Here is a 16,478-nt window from a genome sequence, read left to right as displayed (position 1 = left end):
GAAGTTATGGCGGAGCACGGTTCCTGCATCTTGTGTTTATGTTGTCAATCACAAGTATATCACTGATCACAGCAAGTGACCTACACGACAAAACGAATACTTTTAAGTAAATCATCTTCACATATTTATCAAACATGGAAAAGAGCAAATGAGATTATCTATCTATCTATACATTGAACAATCATTTATACAGGCTACATCTAGTTAGCCTAACATTAACAATCAAATAACTCAGTCAGCAGTTTGTAATAACAAACTTTTTTTATTATTTATTAGTTCAGCTGAGAAAAGCTAACACAAATAACCTTGACCACAACTTTGGTAACCTTGACCTTCAACTTTAATAATACATTATCTTTGTCACTGTCATTCATAGGTCTTCCTGTAACAGTCCCATGCTCTGTGACCATGATCCATGGTCTGCCCATCTACAAACCGCTCTGCTTCTCTCTCTTGTACTATTGGCGGCAAAATCCTCCAAGTCCTTGGAATGTGCTTAAGATACAACACCATGCTTCCTGCCTGTCTGAATAAAGGCCTCCACAGTTCGGTCGATGTCCTGGTCAGTATGAGCTGCTGAGATCTGGACCCGGATCCTGGCTTTGCCCTTGGGTACCACGGGGTAGGAGAACCCGATCACATACACTCCTGGAGGAGACAAGGAAGAGTGAGTGGGCTTGAAGCATGGAGGCACACAACACACAAGACACTCTGAGAAAGGGTTTTTACGCATTCAAATGTAACTTGTACGCTGTTGTTTTTAACTTGTATTATGTCACTTGTTTGTTGTCATTGTTTCATGGATCCTAGGACTCTGTGGAAATCAGTGACACTTGTTACTGAATGGACTATCCTTGTTAAATAAATAGAAAATGAAGTGTAATCAAGCGGTGCTGCAGACTGGTGGTCTGATCCATGGTGGCACCAGAGCCCCTCTTGTTATTCTCTGCTCCCATTTTGTGAGGTAGCGGATTACAAAACACCAATGTCTCCCTCTGCTGGTTAATGTGTGTCAGATCATTTGTAACTCCACTCTGTATTGCCATAAATCAATTTGATAACGTATTTCTAAATACAGTACAGAGAGATTGTGATAATATACATATATTATCAGCCTATCAGTGAAGTGTGTCTCCCACGACACAGGCATCTACCATTAAGCCAAGAGAACATCCTCAAGGTCAGAGGGCGACACTTGAGTTTATACGTGTCAGACAGGGCTACATCACCTCCGCTACAGCTTGAACTATCATCTCACCTAGCTTCAGCATGTCGTCAGCCATCAGGGAGGCTAGCCGGGCGTCCCCCAGCATCACAGGGCAGATTGGATGGGCATTGCCCGAGATGGTGAACCCAGCCTTGGTCATGGCATCTCTGAACCTGAGAGCAGAGGAGAGAACAATAACAACAACAGCAGCAACAACAACACAGTATGAAAGAGGATACTACTGTTCATTGGTATTCATTATGTAATAAAAAAATGCCTTCATTTTGCATAGTTGCAAAATGGGCCCCTGAGGCAGCAATGGGTGTTCTTGAAAGGTTTCAAAAACATGGGTGGAAGGACATAGTCCAGATAAGGAACAAAACAGTTCCTCCCACAGTCCCTATCTCTTACAAGACGTCAACTAGCCAACTCTGACACATTAACATGGAACAGATATGTTGATTCATGTGTACTGCCAACCAAATTGCTCGATACAAAAATGAAAATAAAATAGCCACACAATTTCTCTTCTCAACACGGCCCCTTGCATGGCTTTCATACACATAGATAAAAAACAAACGAACATGGGAGGCTTATCTGTTAGTGACTATGTCAACATTTGCATAAGCTAAAGGGAGGGTGTCTACCACATTCACCTACCTACACCCCCCCCCCCCCCCCCTCTCCGATTCTCACCTCATAGTTTTGGCCGTCATGCTCTGGGCAATCTCATTGGACGCGAGGAGCAGTTCCACGGCGCGGGTGGAGCAGCCCACAACAGGAGGGGGGAGGGAGTTGGAGAAGAGGTACGGGCGGGAGCGCTGTCTCAGCAGGTCAATCAGAGGTTTAGGTCCTACTGTGTACCCGCCTGAGAGAAAAAATGGAGAAATACATACAGTAAGCTGTAGCTTCATAGCCTATTAACAATGAAATCAACCTGGCCTGACGCTATGAATACAGATCCTGATCATTGCATATTATCCGGTTCATTATCATTCACTGACATTCTCCATGTGGTACAGTATGTTATGAGTATGTGTATGGATGTTATTGAACAAAATTGTCCCCGTTTTAACATGTAAGCTGTACTGAACCAATTTCCTAGCAATCTTTGATTGGTATGCCAATAAAGTCTTGAAGCTTGAGCATACATACAGGTTACAAGGATAGAAGCACACCTACCAGCTGCACCTCCCAGAGCTTTCCCCAGGGTGGAGTTGACAATGTGAACCTTGTCCATCACCCCCAGCAGTTCATCTGTACCTCTGCAAACATTGAATTACAATATGGGGTGCGTCCCAATAGTCTATCCTCTACTCCTCGCATCCTCCCTCCTCGCCTCCTTCTCAAAACGCACTGGATGAGAAGACCCAAGGTTCCTCCCCTTAGATATTCTCCTCCGATGCGTCTTGAGGAAGAAAGGGAGGAGAAAAGGACGGGAGGAATAGAGGAAATACTACTGGGACACTACAGTATCAGCATTTATGGCCACAAACCGTCCGTCTCAAGTATTAACAGTGGAAATGGAGGATATAGCATTTTGGAATGAAACTCTTCAGGTGTTAACAATCGGAGCCAGAAACACACACGTGTTTGATAGCATTCCTCATTCCATTCCATGCATTACAATGAGGCCTGTCCTCCGATTTCTACCTCCACCAGCCTCCACCGAGCACTACGTCATATGATGTGATGACCAGTGGATTCAAAATCTATCATTACTTCTCCTCTTTCTCTCCATCCTTCACTCACCTGCCCCTTGGGCCCATGAAGCCTGTGGCGTGGCATTCGTCGATGAAGACCATGGCTCCGTACTGCTCCGCCAGCTGACAGATGCCCTTCAGGGGCGCCACATCGCCATCCATGGAGAACACGCCGTCCGTGACGACCAGGCGAAGACGGGATGACTGGGGAGGAGAGCGCCGTGGTCACCAACGATGTAAAACCCAGTCCATTAGCTGAGATCAATAGGCCTAGGGCAACCAGCTCATGAACCCCTCTCCCCCTCTCTTGGGTTTCAAGCTTCATGGAATTCACGAGGGTTCTGCATGATATGCTTTATGACACTACGGCTGTGTTCTAATATCCACACTAGCATACCCAGGGTTCTCACCTGGATTTTTTAACGAAGTGCCGCTGGATTGCATCGTCAAAACCCACTTGCGTTTATTCAGGTCAAAATGCGCAAAAAAATCACAGCTAAAACGCTGCATTAACTGAGGAACACAGTGCTTTCACTTTTGCTTTTCACAATGACATCATTGACAATCACAGATAGTTACTTTATCATGACTGAATATCAGTTTCATTTGTTGTTTAATGTTTACATAGTGGGTGGCAGAGCCAAGTTGACAAAGTGGCACCGCGCCCTTCTTACATGCCTCTGAGAGAACCCCGACACCATATAGGATGAAGCAAAGTATCGGTAGAACATTCTCAGTGGTGCCAAAGCGGACATTGAAACACAGCCTATGAGTTCATGACAGAAAGATTCAAGAACAGCTCAGCAGTTCCATTCCATCACGTGTTGGCGGAAAATTAATTTGTAATTGCAGAGATGTCATCGTAAGGGAGGACAGGGTTCGGAAATCCGCTCTCTGCAAGACACCGCAAATGCAGCCCATCTTACTCACTTCCCCTCAATCAGATCCCACATAACAACTCTCTCAGGGAGATGGTGTATTTCTATGTATAGGATAGTGGAACAGTCACAGCTGTCTCTTCACCTGGGCCTCTTTCAGCTGGGTCTCCAGGTCATTCAGGTCCATGTGTTTGTATCGGAACCTCTTGGCCCGACACAATCGGATCCCGTCAATGATGGAGGCATGATTCAGCTCATCAGACAGCACTGCGTCGTCTGGGCCCAGCAGCACCTGATAGAATAAAATCGAATAAAACGTTATTGTCCATCCAACGATAAAAACAACAACAAACATCATCATCATATCATACATATTATCTCATCACATCATAGAAGCATGTAAATTAAAAGTGTTGGGGCCTAAATGATGATATCGGATGATGCACCTGACTGCTGGAACAATCTACAAAACACATTACAGTTCTGGTGCCGCTCAGACAATTTAAAATGTTGATTGAGGACCTCTTTGGTGAAGGATGTGATTGTTCCTCTTGATATAACATATAATGTTGTGGTTTTATATGATGTTTCATTTCTGTATTTTACTGTGTTGTATATTTAATGTGTTGTTCTGAAATCTGAAATATTTTGTATAGTGGACAAGGTGCACCTGCAAAAGAGGCCTTGGTCTAAGTGTGTTTTCCCTTGTATACATAAAGGTTAAATAAAATGATGATGATGATAGTAGTATGAGAGCGATATAATCACAAATCACTGTATCCGAGAGGGTCAAGAACCTCAAAGAGCCCAGCGTTGGCGTCGAAACAGCTGGCATAGAGGATGCAGTCCTCTCTCTCATGGAACTGGGCCAGCTTCTGCTCCAGATCTTTGTGGAGGCTCTATGGATCACATTTAAACAGAGCAAGAGGAGCCTCAGAGAGTCAGACAATCACAGAGCAATCAATCAATCAATGTGAACTAAATACACAGGGCCCAATAAAATACCCGAACCATACTGTGCTGGCGCCAATATATTTTCCTTTCACATTGTCCTTTCCAGCACCGATTCAACAACTATGGTGGATGAGTCATCAGTCATCATACAGCTCAGCTCGGTTCGGCCCTGTGGTGTGAATTAGGGTATATCGTAAATAAGCAGTCTTTCAGATTACCTGTGTGCCACAGATGAATCTTACTGAGCTCAAGCCGGCGCCAAACTTCTTCAGGGCCTCTATCCCTGCCTCAACCACCTGAGGATGGCTGGACAGGCCCAGGTAGTTGTTGGCACAGAAATTCAGTATGTCTGCACAGAGAGAGAGAGATCAGATTGATGTCAGACAGAGAGTAAAACCTTTAGGTAAGCATTTTTAGGCATTTTAAGGGCACAAAGTGATACCACAACGACCAGTGACCTTGTATGACTGCAGGACTGAGTAGGAGAAATACAAATCACATTGCTGGGCAGCGGGCTGTCATTGCGGATTTATTGGCAAGAAGTGAAATAGCATTGTCGGAATAATAGAGCTGGATGGAGCATAACAAAGAGGGGGAGATAAAAGACTGAATACAGACAATGAATACAATGCTGTTTTTTTTTCTGAGCAGATGAATATAGCAGACTGCTAGGCAGCTATACTATGAAGGGGTCATGGCCTGCAGTCAATGAACCATTCAGAATCAGTCCCGTCAGTCAGTCTCTTCTCGTATTGTAAACGTCTACTGGCGTTTTGGTAGTGGCATGGACCTGATCCTAACCACCACAGATTATAGGGTATATAGGCTATAATACAGAGCGTTGTCATGGCGGATAGGTCTCCCGGTTACGTGTTAATGCATAACTCATACATATACATACTAGCAGGTCATGTTTTTCTTGTGAGCTTTGCAAAAGCAACCCACCCATTTCTAGTCAGGGAGAGGAATGGAAAATAGTACACTTCGCGATAGCTAACGCGTTAGCTTTCTAGCTTTAGGTTTAACTGCTACCAGTCTACACTGCACACTGTACACATGCAACAAGTTTGACATCTCTGGACAACTTGCTTTGCAGAATTCCTGTTGCTGTCTGCCAACTTTTGTCACATGTTCCTCGTGTCACACGAGGACAGCAATGTACAGTGATAAATACATAACTTGCAAATTGTATGAAAAGCATACAATTGGCAAGCGACAACTCACCGCCAGGACTACCGTCCACGTTGATGTGAGGACCCTGCTTAGACACGATTATTCGTTCTCCTTTCCACGTTCCCCCGGATCGGATAGTCTCAAGTTCATTCTCCAGCACCTTCATGGCCTCGGCGACAGCAGCATACCCCCGTTTCGAGATGGTTGCCGAGGGTCGCAAAATACCCCTTACTGGGGTACTGAGACAGCGGAAGAGAGCTGTTCGTAGAGGCATGTTGAATTTCTGTCAAATTCTTAGCAGGTAGCAGAGAGAACGACAACACAGAAGTCTAGCCGTGGCTTAACGTAATATACGTAACGTCAGTCACTCATGTGGGCGTAGCGTGGAGGACCAATCAAAAGCTATGGGAGTTTTCTGCGTCGAATCATGTTTCAAAACAAAATCATAGCATTTTAAGAACGTTGCCATCTGCTTCTGGTGATTTGGTTATATCTGGTTAGTGTGGACAACTTTAGATAACACTATAAAGTCTAAACAGGGCAGCAATGAAAAACAGTAATGTTGACAGAAAGGTTATCAGTACAGTTGTGGTAAACTGCAAGGAAACATACTTAGCCATTTGAAATTAATTTCCATGTCAATTTTGCTGTGTACACACAAAGAGAGGAGAGAGAAATAGAGCGCTTGTTTGTTTCTAATGTCATTGGAAACAGCTAAACTTGTGTGCCAATTGTCCATAGGCCTATGTGGTTTGAACCAGGGGAGGCTGGTGGAGGTAGAAATCAGAGGACGAGCTCATTGTAATGCATGGAATAGAATAAGGAATGGCACTGTAGATACACTGACATTTTCCCACAGCCATAAAAAACAATGAGCCATATAGCATGAGCAGACTTGCAGCAAAACAAGTTTAATATTGCAATAAATCATCATGACAGTCTGTAACAACAAGTGCTTCAATACTTTAAGATCATCAGAAACAAAACTTTGCTCATCCATAAAGTTTCTGCATTGTTAACTACAAATGTGATTCATGATGAACATGACCGTTTCTTAACTAACCATTCCTCCATATGACGTTAACTTTTGTTATAAATGTTGTAGTGTTTCCCTACTCTTTCTCAGGCATGTCTGAAAGGGCTGGTTTCGCAGACACATATTATGTCTAAGTCCTCGACTAAATAACATTTTGAATAGAAAATCTCAATTTAAGATGCATTTTAGTCTAGGATTAGGCTTAATTTGTGCCCAGGAAACCAGGCCAATGTCCTGCAACCAACAACATTCAATATCCATTTGAAAGTAATCTAACATAATTCTCAACAACAGAAATGAGACTATACATCAATGTGCAAATGTTTGCATCCGCGTACGGATACCCAGTGTCAATGGAAGATGTAAGTACTTATCATAAAGCACTCACTTATCAGTTAAAATGCTTAGTCCAAAATAATTTAGCCTTAAAATAGAAATTAAAAGACATGATACAAATATCAGATTAAGACCTTAACCCAAGAGACTTGGACCAATAGCAATTTACCTGAGTGTATCTGAAGCACACCCCTCTCTTCATGTGTGTTGCTTCCCCCATTTAATTGGCCGGCTGTATGTGTCAATCAAGTCCCCTGCCCTCACACTATTTAGCAGAACACCATTGGTCAAGAGGCAGGTTGCAGCGTGGCCTACGGCTGTGAGTGGTTGGTGTCAGAGGAAGATGCTTTCAGGGATGGGAGTCGCTCCGCTGCTCTCGCTCTTGATGCCAGAAACTTGTCAAACTCTGAGGGGAGAAGAACGTTTTTATTTATTTTATTTTTTTACCCTAAGTGGGATACTTGGGACAACCCAACTCTGACATCAACCCATTAAAATTGAGGTTTAAAACGGTTAAGGTTAGGGTTTGGGGTTAGTATCGTCACAAGGATCCCATTTAGCATTTACTGTTTGCTTAGGTTGGCCTTGTTTGCTACTGTAGTTTGTTTTATTGAATTAATGAATGAATGAATGACTGACACATTTAAAATACACAGAGTTGCCTCAGCCATTAGGGTACTACAATACAAACATAAAAACAATGTGTACTGACTTATTTCCATTATGGTCCTCGTTATAATAGAGTATTGTTAATGCTCAATACTTTGAATTGTACAAACAAACAAGCAAGTGAATCATAATTCAAATGGGAGAAGGAATAAGGAAGAGAAACGTACCCTCGCTGGTTACGCCCTCCGAATCAACCATATCATCCTCCTATTCCCCACAGAAATAAAACATAAACAAAAGCCAAGATTCGGTAAAACTGGTATTTTTTCCAATATCATAAACACAGAAACGTTGGCTTTTAATTCAACAGGTTGCATATGAGATTAGATTAAACACATCTTAAAGAGCTACAGGAGGACTGTGACATCCCAAGGGTTAAAGTACAAGAACATACATTTGCATGTGTACCTTATAAAACCAAATGAGAAAGGAAATGCCGGTAAAAGACATACAACTCAGTAGGGCTCAAATATCATTGAAAAGAAGCAGTGGCATGTCAATGGGGACAAACCTCGTCCACTGCCAGCCACTTCTCAATGTCATCCATCACCGTAGTCTGGCTCATAGGGACCTGAGGGGTCAGACGAGAGGTTAGTGTAGGTCAAGGTACAGTAGGACACCATTGGCAAAACCAGTTGAACGTTTCTCCCAGATTTTCCAAGCGAAGACACAAAGAACCCAAAAGCAACTAGTGTTCACCCAAATATTTACATTTCAATTCAAACAAACTGAAGTCTAACCATTTCAAAGAGGGGGGTGACAGAACCACCCCACCAAAGTAATGGTCAGGGCAACACAGAGTGTGGATTGAAATGTGCAAGCACAGCAATTATTCAGTGGAGTCATTTGGTTTTGGTAAGGTTTTAGATGTCCCAATGCAGAGCACCACCATCTGTCAGTTTGCGACACCAAAGCAAGGACTACTTATAACATCAATCCAGAAGCAAAAGATGAAATATCACCCGTACTGCGCGACAACACAGAAGACATGGGAGATCAGGCACATCGCAAAATAGAGAGCATGAAACCATCTCAGTATTAAAGGTAGACACTGGCATATAGAATATAGAACATAGACACAAGCTCGTTTCACTGCCCTTCACTTATACTTTTTTTCTTTACATGTCCCTCTGTTTCTTATTTTTTTGGTCCCATTTCTCCAAAAACGAGCCTAAAAGTAAACTGCTGGCTGGATGAGAACCAAAGATATTGGAATTCTACCAAAGACGCTTCCCAACTGCACAAGAACACGTTTGACGCATGGACTCTGTTGTATCTCCGTTTTTTTTAAATTCTCCGGCAGCGTCGCCCTGCTCGTTTCTGCTGCATCATATCCCAGAGTCTACCTTTAAAGATAAAACATATACATCGGTATATACAATCATAACATGCTTGCATGCAGAACACCCCATCATAACCCCAGTTCACAGAGTACTGTAGCACAGCCAATGGCACGGCACGTTTCTGACTCACTACCGGCCAGCCAATCAATCAGACCAACCATTCCCTTTTCCAGCATCCAATCAAATTGTGGCGAGGAGCCGAGGGGGGTGGAGTCTGGGCTGTCATCCTTTACACACACAGACAACCACGTATTTTATTCACGGACAAACAACAGCGTGAAGGGCTTAGACATCCTATGACACTGAAGCACTGACTTATAAACAAACAGACAGACAGACAGACAGACAGACAGACAGACAGACAGACAGACAGACCACAGATGACCTTTTACCATACACAACAATGTCGACACAAACAGACAGACAAAAGATACACACAGGCCTACACATTAACCAGAAGACACAGGCCTACACATTAACCAAAGGACACAAGGTTATTGCATGCTCTACAGAATTCGTACACACATTAGTGACACTTAGCAACACTCCACAGGGCACGAGAGCTCCAAGAACACAACCAACCCTCCTCTCAACGAGCTTCCTAACCACCACAAGGCCTTTAGGAACGACCCTGGCTTGAATAATTCACTGAGATCCTATGTTGTTTTTAATATATCTGCACTCCTGCCCACATAATTGCCCCTTGTGGGAGAAGCATTTTGAATGGAACTGAGAAACTGACCGCTCCAGTGTTCTGTAGCCTGCTGTTCGGAGCTTGAGATAGGGCCAGACCATCAGCTGCACCGTCATTCCACTCACTGAAACAAAAACATATATATATATAGATAAAATATATATATAAAATCAAATTATATATATATATGCTTTGAAAACTACATATAATATCCAACAATACCACAATAACATCTGAATGTGTATCCACAAATAATAATTGAATATGGCGATATGGTATGAACCAATCAGTTGGTAAACACACGTACACACGTGTGCGCAACTCAACATTTGTTTTAAATATACAACACACCGCTCGGTCTATACTGTATAGTTAACGTAAGGTTAAGGTTCTCACAGCCTTTGCACCGTAAGCTCCCTGTTTATATCAGCTAGCAGCTGAGGGCCAGTCTCCTTCCTGAGAGAGTGGCACAGATATCTAAAACAGATTAACAACACTGACTGAACCGATCAGCTTCACTGGAACAGGCCTTCCCTCTTAAACCATTTCACCACATCACAATGGCCTGGAATGCGTTCACCTCGGCCGGGTTCCATTCCAAAAATGTGTTCCCTCCATTCTGCCCTCATTCACTCCCCTTCACAGATCTGCATGGTAAATGGTAGCTGCATAGGTGTAAGCAGCATAGGTGTAGGCTGCACAGTGAGGACTATCCAGTCCTATCAGATCTGTGAATGGGGAGTGAACAACTTTCTGTAAGAGGGAGTGGTAGAATTGAACCATAGCATTGGGAGCACTTCCGGCTAGCTATGAGTGATCGTGTCTCAGTGACATGTGATACTATGTCATACAGCACTCAGCCAGGAGGAGACTGTCAGTCTCCCATTCTCAAGCTGCTTCATTGTCCTTCACCCACTATCTCCATCTCGGTCTGAACAATATGTACTCTGTTTGTATGAATACTGTGTGTGTGTGTGTGTGTGTGTGTGTGTGTAGGCAAAATATGTGCTTTGGTTCAGGGTTTCCTGTACCTCCGTCTCTGTTGAGTCTGTGCAATGCTCCTTTTCTGTACGAAAGAGTCAAAGTCATCCTCTTCCTTCGTACCTATGAGGGACAACAGAGAAAGAGATAATGAATGGAAGGTTACTGTGTGTTCACTACAGGGGAGACAAAAATCACACGGGCCCATTGTAATGCATGGAATGGAATGAGGATTAATGCATTACAATGAGCCCGTCATCCCGATTTCTACCTCCACCAACCCTCCCCTGGTCCACTGATTTTGAGAACATTGAGTTAACTTGATCAGCTCTACCACAGGAGCACTGTGTAGGCACTTACTTAGTCTGGTCATCTGACTCGACACAGTGTCCACTGCTGATTTGCCGAGGAGATGGCTGTGGGCGGGAGCAGCGGCAACTTCTGATTGATTGACAGGCTTGGTTGCAGGACTGAGGTCGATCAGGTTGACATAGGTTGGGCTCTGGGAGAGGAAGACAATAGGGAGGAGGTTAAACAGAGGACATCAAATACCTGTTTGAACAATAACTGAAAAGCAGGGTAGAAAAAACAACAAAGCCCATCAATCGTATCCTCACCTGCTGTTTTGTGTTTTGACCATTTGTCATCTGTCTCTCGAACCTGGACAAAGAGAGGACACGCTAGATATCACTCAGGTATCACTGGGGAACTGGCTAAGGGTTTTGTTGACGACTGACATGTCTTGAATGTCTAGAACAGTCGATAAACCGTACCTCTGGTAGCGAGTGAATGTGGCATTAATGTCGTCGTTGGCAGCCAGCAGCTCCTCGATCACCTTCTCCTCACTGAGTCTGGGGACTAGCTCCACTATCCTGTCCTGCAACTCCTTACACACTGTGTACAACTGCTGCTGACAGAGAGAGAGAGAGAGAGAGAGAGAGAGAGAGAGAGAGAGAGAGAGAGATGGCAAGAGAGAGAAAGAGAGGCAAAGAGCGAGAGAGGCAAAGAGAGAGAGAGAGAGAGAGAGACGCACACAGACACACACAGAGACAGACTGTCAGTAAACACAGATGAGATTAGACAAACATATCTCATGGGGGCGGAAGCCTCCATGTGTCACACCCATGAAAGGCTGCCAGACAGCAACAATCTAACCTGAAGCAGCTCTGTGTCTGTGTGCCTGGCCGAACCTGGATCCAGTTGACTCATCATGTCTGACATCACTGTCAGATTACCTCGTACCACTCCCAGGTCAGCCTTCAGCTTCTTCAACTGAATGGGATTCAATGAAGTCCACACACACACACACACACACACACACACACACACACACACACACACACACACACACACACTGTGAAAAAGCATCTTAATACAGCATCGGAAACCTCAAAGTCTGGGAGAATGGGACAATAAGATTAGTGGAATAAGTAACTGCACAACATGAACAGCATACACACACAAAAACACACACACGAAGATTGGATTACATAGCAAGGCCCTTCGGGGAATTCCGCCCACAAACATGCCAAGAGATCATCGCGTCACTGAGAAGCCCTGGCCACCTCATTGGTCCGGACAACACAGACCACGCCTAGTGCCATCATGTCTCCACATGCTGTTAGAAGCAGTGTTGTCACCTGGTAGGGTGTGAAGGAGATGGGTCCCTCCTGGCTCTGTTGGGGTGCAGTGTGTTGGGGTGATACAGGGGGAGGCTTGGGGGAAGAGGGGGCAGCAGACCCGTGGTCAGGTACACTCTGATGGACAGAGCACAGGTATGGACGTGTTAGTGAGCATCAATGGAGACGCAGAAACAGTTGTAAAAGGGGGTAAGTTAGTGGTAAGTCGCAGGAAACAGCATGCATAGCCATTGTGACACGGAACGCGTGTCAACGAGCGTGTGAGGCACGGAGCATAGCGTCGCGGTCGCAAGCGATGCGGATGAAGTGATTACCCTGTCTGGGGTGTGGATGGGGGAGTAGGAGCCCTGCAGCTCTGTCATGGGGAACTCCAGTCCCTTCCTCCTCAGATCCTCGTACACCGACACCACGCCCGTCAAGGCCGGGGAGCTGCGGAAGGCATCGGCCCACGCCTACACAACACAGAGCCACACATCAGGCACATGACTGTGGCACAGGGGAGGCTGTTGGGAGGTAGAAATCGGAGGACGAGCTCGTTGTAATGCATGGAATGGAATAAGGAACGGTATCATCGTACCATGCCATGCATTACAATGAGCCCGTCCTCTGATTTCTACCTCCACCAGCCTCCCCTGCTGTGACGCCACTACACTAACTTGCTAGTGGCTTACCGCTGGACTTTAGCAATACTTGAAGAACACATAACTGTTGCACCACAATGTACCCTCTGGCACATGACTAACTCTACCCTAACTCACACTACAGAGCCAAACCGAGCCAAACCGAGCTGAGCCGTACCATAGTTGTTGAAGCAGTACTGGATGTTACTATGTCCAAGGAAAATGTCAGCGCCAGCACAGAATGGTTTCAAGTTGGCCCTGTAGTGTGTTAAGCCTCTTCAAGACCATCCGTCACCTGCGTAAGGCTTTGAGAATACCGTGTGAGACCACTGCTCACCTGTATAAGGCTCAGCACCCTGTCACGCAGAACCAGAGGGGGGTTGTTCTTGGGGAGGATAGTCCTGACCAGGACCCCTTCCACAAACTCCCGGGTCGACACCAACACATGGAACCTATGGCCACAGTTCTTCACACACGCCTCCAGTACCTGAGACACACACGGGGGGGGGGGGGGGGGGGACAGACAGACAGACAGACACAGATACAGAGAACACAAGAACGAGAGTCTTTAGTGTCCATGCGTAGAGTAGGGATAGGGACAGAGAGTAAAGACAAAGTAGTAGGAGTGAGGTGACTGGTAGGGGGTAGGACGACTCACAGTTAATGCCAGCATGACCTCTCTGAAGTTCTTGTTTCCCGAAATCCTCTTCTTTATGGCTTTGACTGCATCTTTGGGCCTGTAATTGCGGTCGCAGTCAAACAGTCCGTATCAAACAACCAGCACACAATACTCCAGAGCCTTCAAACGAATAGCCTGTCCCTTATGTCAACAAATGATTGTTGCACTGCACTTTTAAGTCATTGCCTGTTTTTTGTTTTTTTCATGTCTGTCTGTCTGTCTGTCCTTCTGTGGTATGTGTCTAAAGCACCACTGTAACCCTAATAGGAATTCCCCCAAGGGGACAAATAGAGTTGTGTGTAATTGAATTTAAATGATACACACCCCTCCTCTGTCTCGTTGATGATGTCACAGATCTCCATGTTAAGGGCCCAGTCTTCAGACTGTAGACTGGAGCTGGTGGCAAATTCTGGAAACAATGACAAAAATGTGAGGCCTACTAAACCTACTTGAGAGATTCAGCATTTATTATTCAGCTGCATTTATAATAATGACGTTGCTGAACTGCAAATGAAGACACCGAAACATAGACAAACAACCATTAGAGAAATTCTCCAATTAGGCTATTGGTTCCATTCATAAAATGGTAAAGCAGCAACTGAAGTTTTGTTGCAATCAGAGGCAGTAAAACCACAAAAGCCTCAAAGAACACAGTATTATACAGATCACATTACAAAAGTGTCAAAGTACTTTAAAACCCTTGCCATATGCAGCTCACCCAGTGGCACTAATACTCTGCTTGAGGCTACTGTACTCATTCAGGTGCTTCTAAATCATTGTTCTAAATCCCTTTCTGTTTATCAATCTCACTCGTTCTCCCAGCTCTCACTCACTGGTTCATGTGACTGACCTCAGCTACCCTTGGCACACATGTATTCTGACAAATTAAATGTTCTGCCACCATTCCTCTAAAAGGGAGTGGAAAGAAATAGATGGGATTTAAGAGAGTTAAGCCAGAAGAACAAAACTCTCTTCGTTTTTCGCCACCGTCCTCATTGTGAAGACCAAAGGCCATATTGAGCAACTCTGAAAGATGTTTACCCACAGAGGGAATTAACCATATAGCCTAAATACACAAACTTTCACTATGTATAGCTACAGCTGATAGGGCAGGAGAAGGCTATGCCACTTTTAAATACACATTGGTAAACAGTTTGTCATCATGAAACAGCCATGCCTAATGTCCGAACAGGTTTCACTAAATTCACCTCGAAATTAGGCCATGAAGGAGCCGTGCAATTTCACCCCCGCCCCGCCCATAGTTTGCCAAACTGTTGGTCAGTGGCATCATAATGACACCAATTCAGGCAAATCAACTGGAAGATCAAGACACTAAAGCCCGCCCTTATATTGTATCATTGTGCGGTGGAAGTGTCAATCAAGCATTAATCTCTTACTGTCAATCTTAATTACTTACATCACAGGTTCGCTTTATTTAAATTATCTAACCATCTGATCATCGCCGTTTCCTTTTTATAGGCTAGGCGACTCTATCGAACTGTCCCACACATGTAGTGTGCTCTCTGTAGGCAAGTCAGGTCAGTTGCAACAATGTAAACTTGTCTTATTCAAACTCAGTCGCTCAACCAAGACGCTTAAAATGTAAACATTTTAGTAGGCTATACTTGTAGCAATTACCGATTCGCTGGCCAACCGGTGTAGCGAACGGGCTCCCTGTTAAAAACTCCATCTTCCTTTCTGCCAGCCAAACCGATCTGATGATTGTCCTTCGTTTCCTCCCAGTCAGACAGAAGTCGCTCTTGTGAACCAGGCGGAGTCCCCAGTGCCTCCCCACAACAAACTAGAGCACTAGTTGAATTAGGAAGATTACGTCATCTGTTAAAGGGGAACGCGCTAATACACTCTGAACTCTCTACTGTACTCTAATAGGACATTTAGGCCTACATATTGCACATTGATTCTAAAATTAGATTAAGACATTCCTAATGACATGCATGGTTTTACACAATATAAGCCTAGCTTTACCAGAGCAGGAGCAACAACGTTTTCAGTGATGAGTTGCCCCAGTCAAAATATATGTTATTAATATGAAGCAATTTTGTGGTAGAAACATAATAGATACTATTGTGCAAAGTTAAATTTAGGTTTAGGTACTGTAACAAGTATGGTCTTTCTGTGGTATTCATAGTCTTATTCCGCGTTCTGCCACAAGGCGGCACTGTTTAATCGCATATGAAGGCAAGTCTCCCATGTCAGACGTGTTACCTTCACTGATCGGTTGCCTTCCACAAATGACATACGGATGAGATGGCTCGAGACTATGAGCGGTTGCTGATCTGCGCCTTTCAGTACCTGTTGCATGCCTGATGCCTGATGCGTTATACATGAGCTTCTTATTCAGTCTACACAATGTAATCAGGGGATGATTAGGAGGTCATGATGGTATGAGAGACAGGTTGGTAATTTAGCCTGAACACTGGGGTTACCACCATAACTGTATTAGCCTGAACACTGGGGTTACCACCATAACTGTATTAGCCTGAACACTGGGGTTACCACCATAACTGTATTAGCCTGGACACTGGGGTTACCACCATAACTGTA

At 44.4% G+C, this 16,478-nt stretch overlaps 2 protein-coding genes across 6 annotated transcripts; both read right to left on the bottom strand.

Moving 5' to 3' along the window:
- Nucleotides 1–260: 260 nt before the first annotated feature.
- gcat (glycine C-acetyltransferase) lies at nucleotides 261–6,247 on the bottom strand. Its single transcript, XM_083676611.1, has 9 exons — nucleotides 5,967–6,247; nucleotides 4,961–5,091; nucleotides 4,586–4,687; nucleotides 3,934–4,080; nucleotides 2,960–3,114; nucleotides 2,390–2,472; nucleotides 1,904–2,075; nucleotides 1,259–1,380; nucleotides 261–648 (listed from the first exon to the last, which is right to left on the bottom strand). The coding sequence occupies exons 1-9, from the start codon at nucleotides 6,187–6,189 to the stop codon at nucleotides 497–499; spliced, it is 1,287 nt and encodes a 428-aa protein (XP_083532737.1). The 5' UTR covers nucleotides 6,190–6,247; the 3' UTR covers nucleotides 261–496.
- A 558-nt stretch (nucleotides 6,248–6,805) lies between these two features.
- tom1 (target of myb1 membrane trafficking protein) lies at nucleotides 6,806–15,682 on the bottom strand. Of its 5 annotated transcripts, none has more exons than XM_083676591.1 (16): nucleotides 15,552–15,682; nucleotides 14,238–14,322; nucleotides 13,893–13,971; nucleotides 13,572–13,721; nucleotides 12,929–13,066; nucleotides 12,615–12,731; nucleotides 12,130–12,246; nucleotides 11,748–11,881; nucleotides 11,592–11,634; nucleotides 11,335–11,476; nucleotides 11,025–11,097; nucleotides 10,042–10,117; nucleotides 9,458–9,526; nucleotides 8,468–8,527; nucleotides 8,124–8,163; nucleotides 6,806–7,693 (listed from the first exon to the last, which is right to left on the bottom strand). In XM_083676591.1, exons 1-16 carry the CDS (start codon nucleotides 15,601–15,603, stop codon nucleotides 7,599–7,601), a joined length of 1,470 nt encoding a protein of 489 aa, XP_083532717.1. In that variant the 5' UTR covers nucleotides 15,604–15,682; the 3' UTR covers nucleotides 6,806–7,598. The 5 variants fall into 5 exon arrangements, 4 of the variants coding, with proteins under 4 accessions (XP_083532717.1, XP_083532719.1, XP_083532718.1 ...); XM_083676593.1 differs by lacking the exon at nucleotides 15,552–15,682 and adding an exon at nucleotides 15,331–15,477; XR_014554396.1 differs by having other exon boundaries at nucleotides 7,593–7,693; nucleotides 9,430–9,526.
- Between the last annotated feature and the right edge of the window lie 796 nt (nucleotides 15,683–16,478).

This window comes from Argentina silus, assembly GCF_951799395.1.
Source record: "Argentina silus genome assembly, chromosome: 9".
NCBI classification, from domain to species: domain Eukaryota; kingdom Metazoa; phylum Chordata; class Actinopteri; order Argentiniformes; family Argentinidae; genus Argentina; species Argentina silus.
This window is presented reverse-complemented; position numbering and strand designations above follow the sequence as displayed.

Excerpts from the sequence above, each read along its gene's own strand:
- gcat (XM_083676611.1), bottom strand. The coding sequence starts at position 6,189 with ATGCCTCTACGAACAGCTCTCTTCCGCTGTCTCAGTACCCCAGTAAGG. Across the intron at positions 4,688-4,960 it reads GATTCATCTGTGGCACACAG|AGCCTCCACAAAGATCTGGA; the intron begins GTAATCTGAAAG and ends TGTGATCCATAG. Across the intron at positions 2,473-2,959 it reads TTCATGGGCCCAAGGGGCAG|AGGTACAGATGAACTGCTGG; the intron begins GTGAGTGAAGGA and ends CAATGTTTGCAG.
- tom1 (XM_083676591.1), bottom strand. The coding sequence starts at position 15,603 with ATGGAGTTTTTAACAGGGAGCCCGTTCGCTACACCGGTTGGCCAGCGA. Across the intron at positions 11,635-11,747 it reads ACATTCACTCGCTACCAGAG|GTTCGAGAGACAGATGACAA; the intron begins GTACGGTTTATC and ends CTCTTTGTCCAG. Across the intron at positions 11,477-11,591 it reads GTCAAAACACAAAACAGCAG|AGCCCAACCTATGTCAACCT; the intron begins GTGAGGATACGA and ends TTCCTCTCCCAG.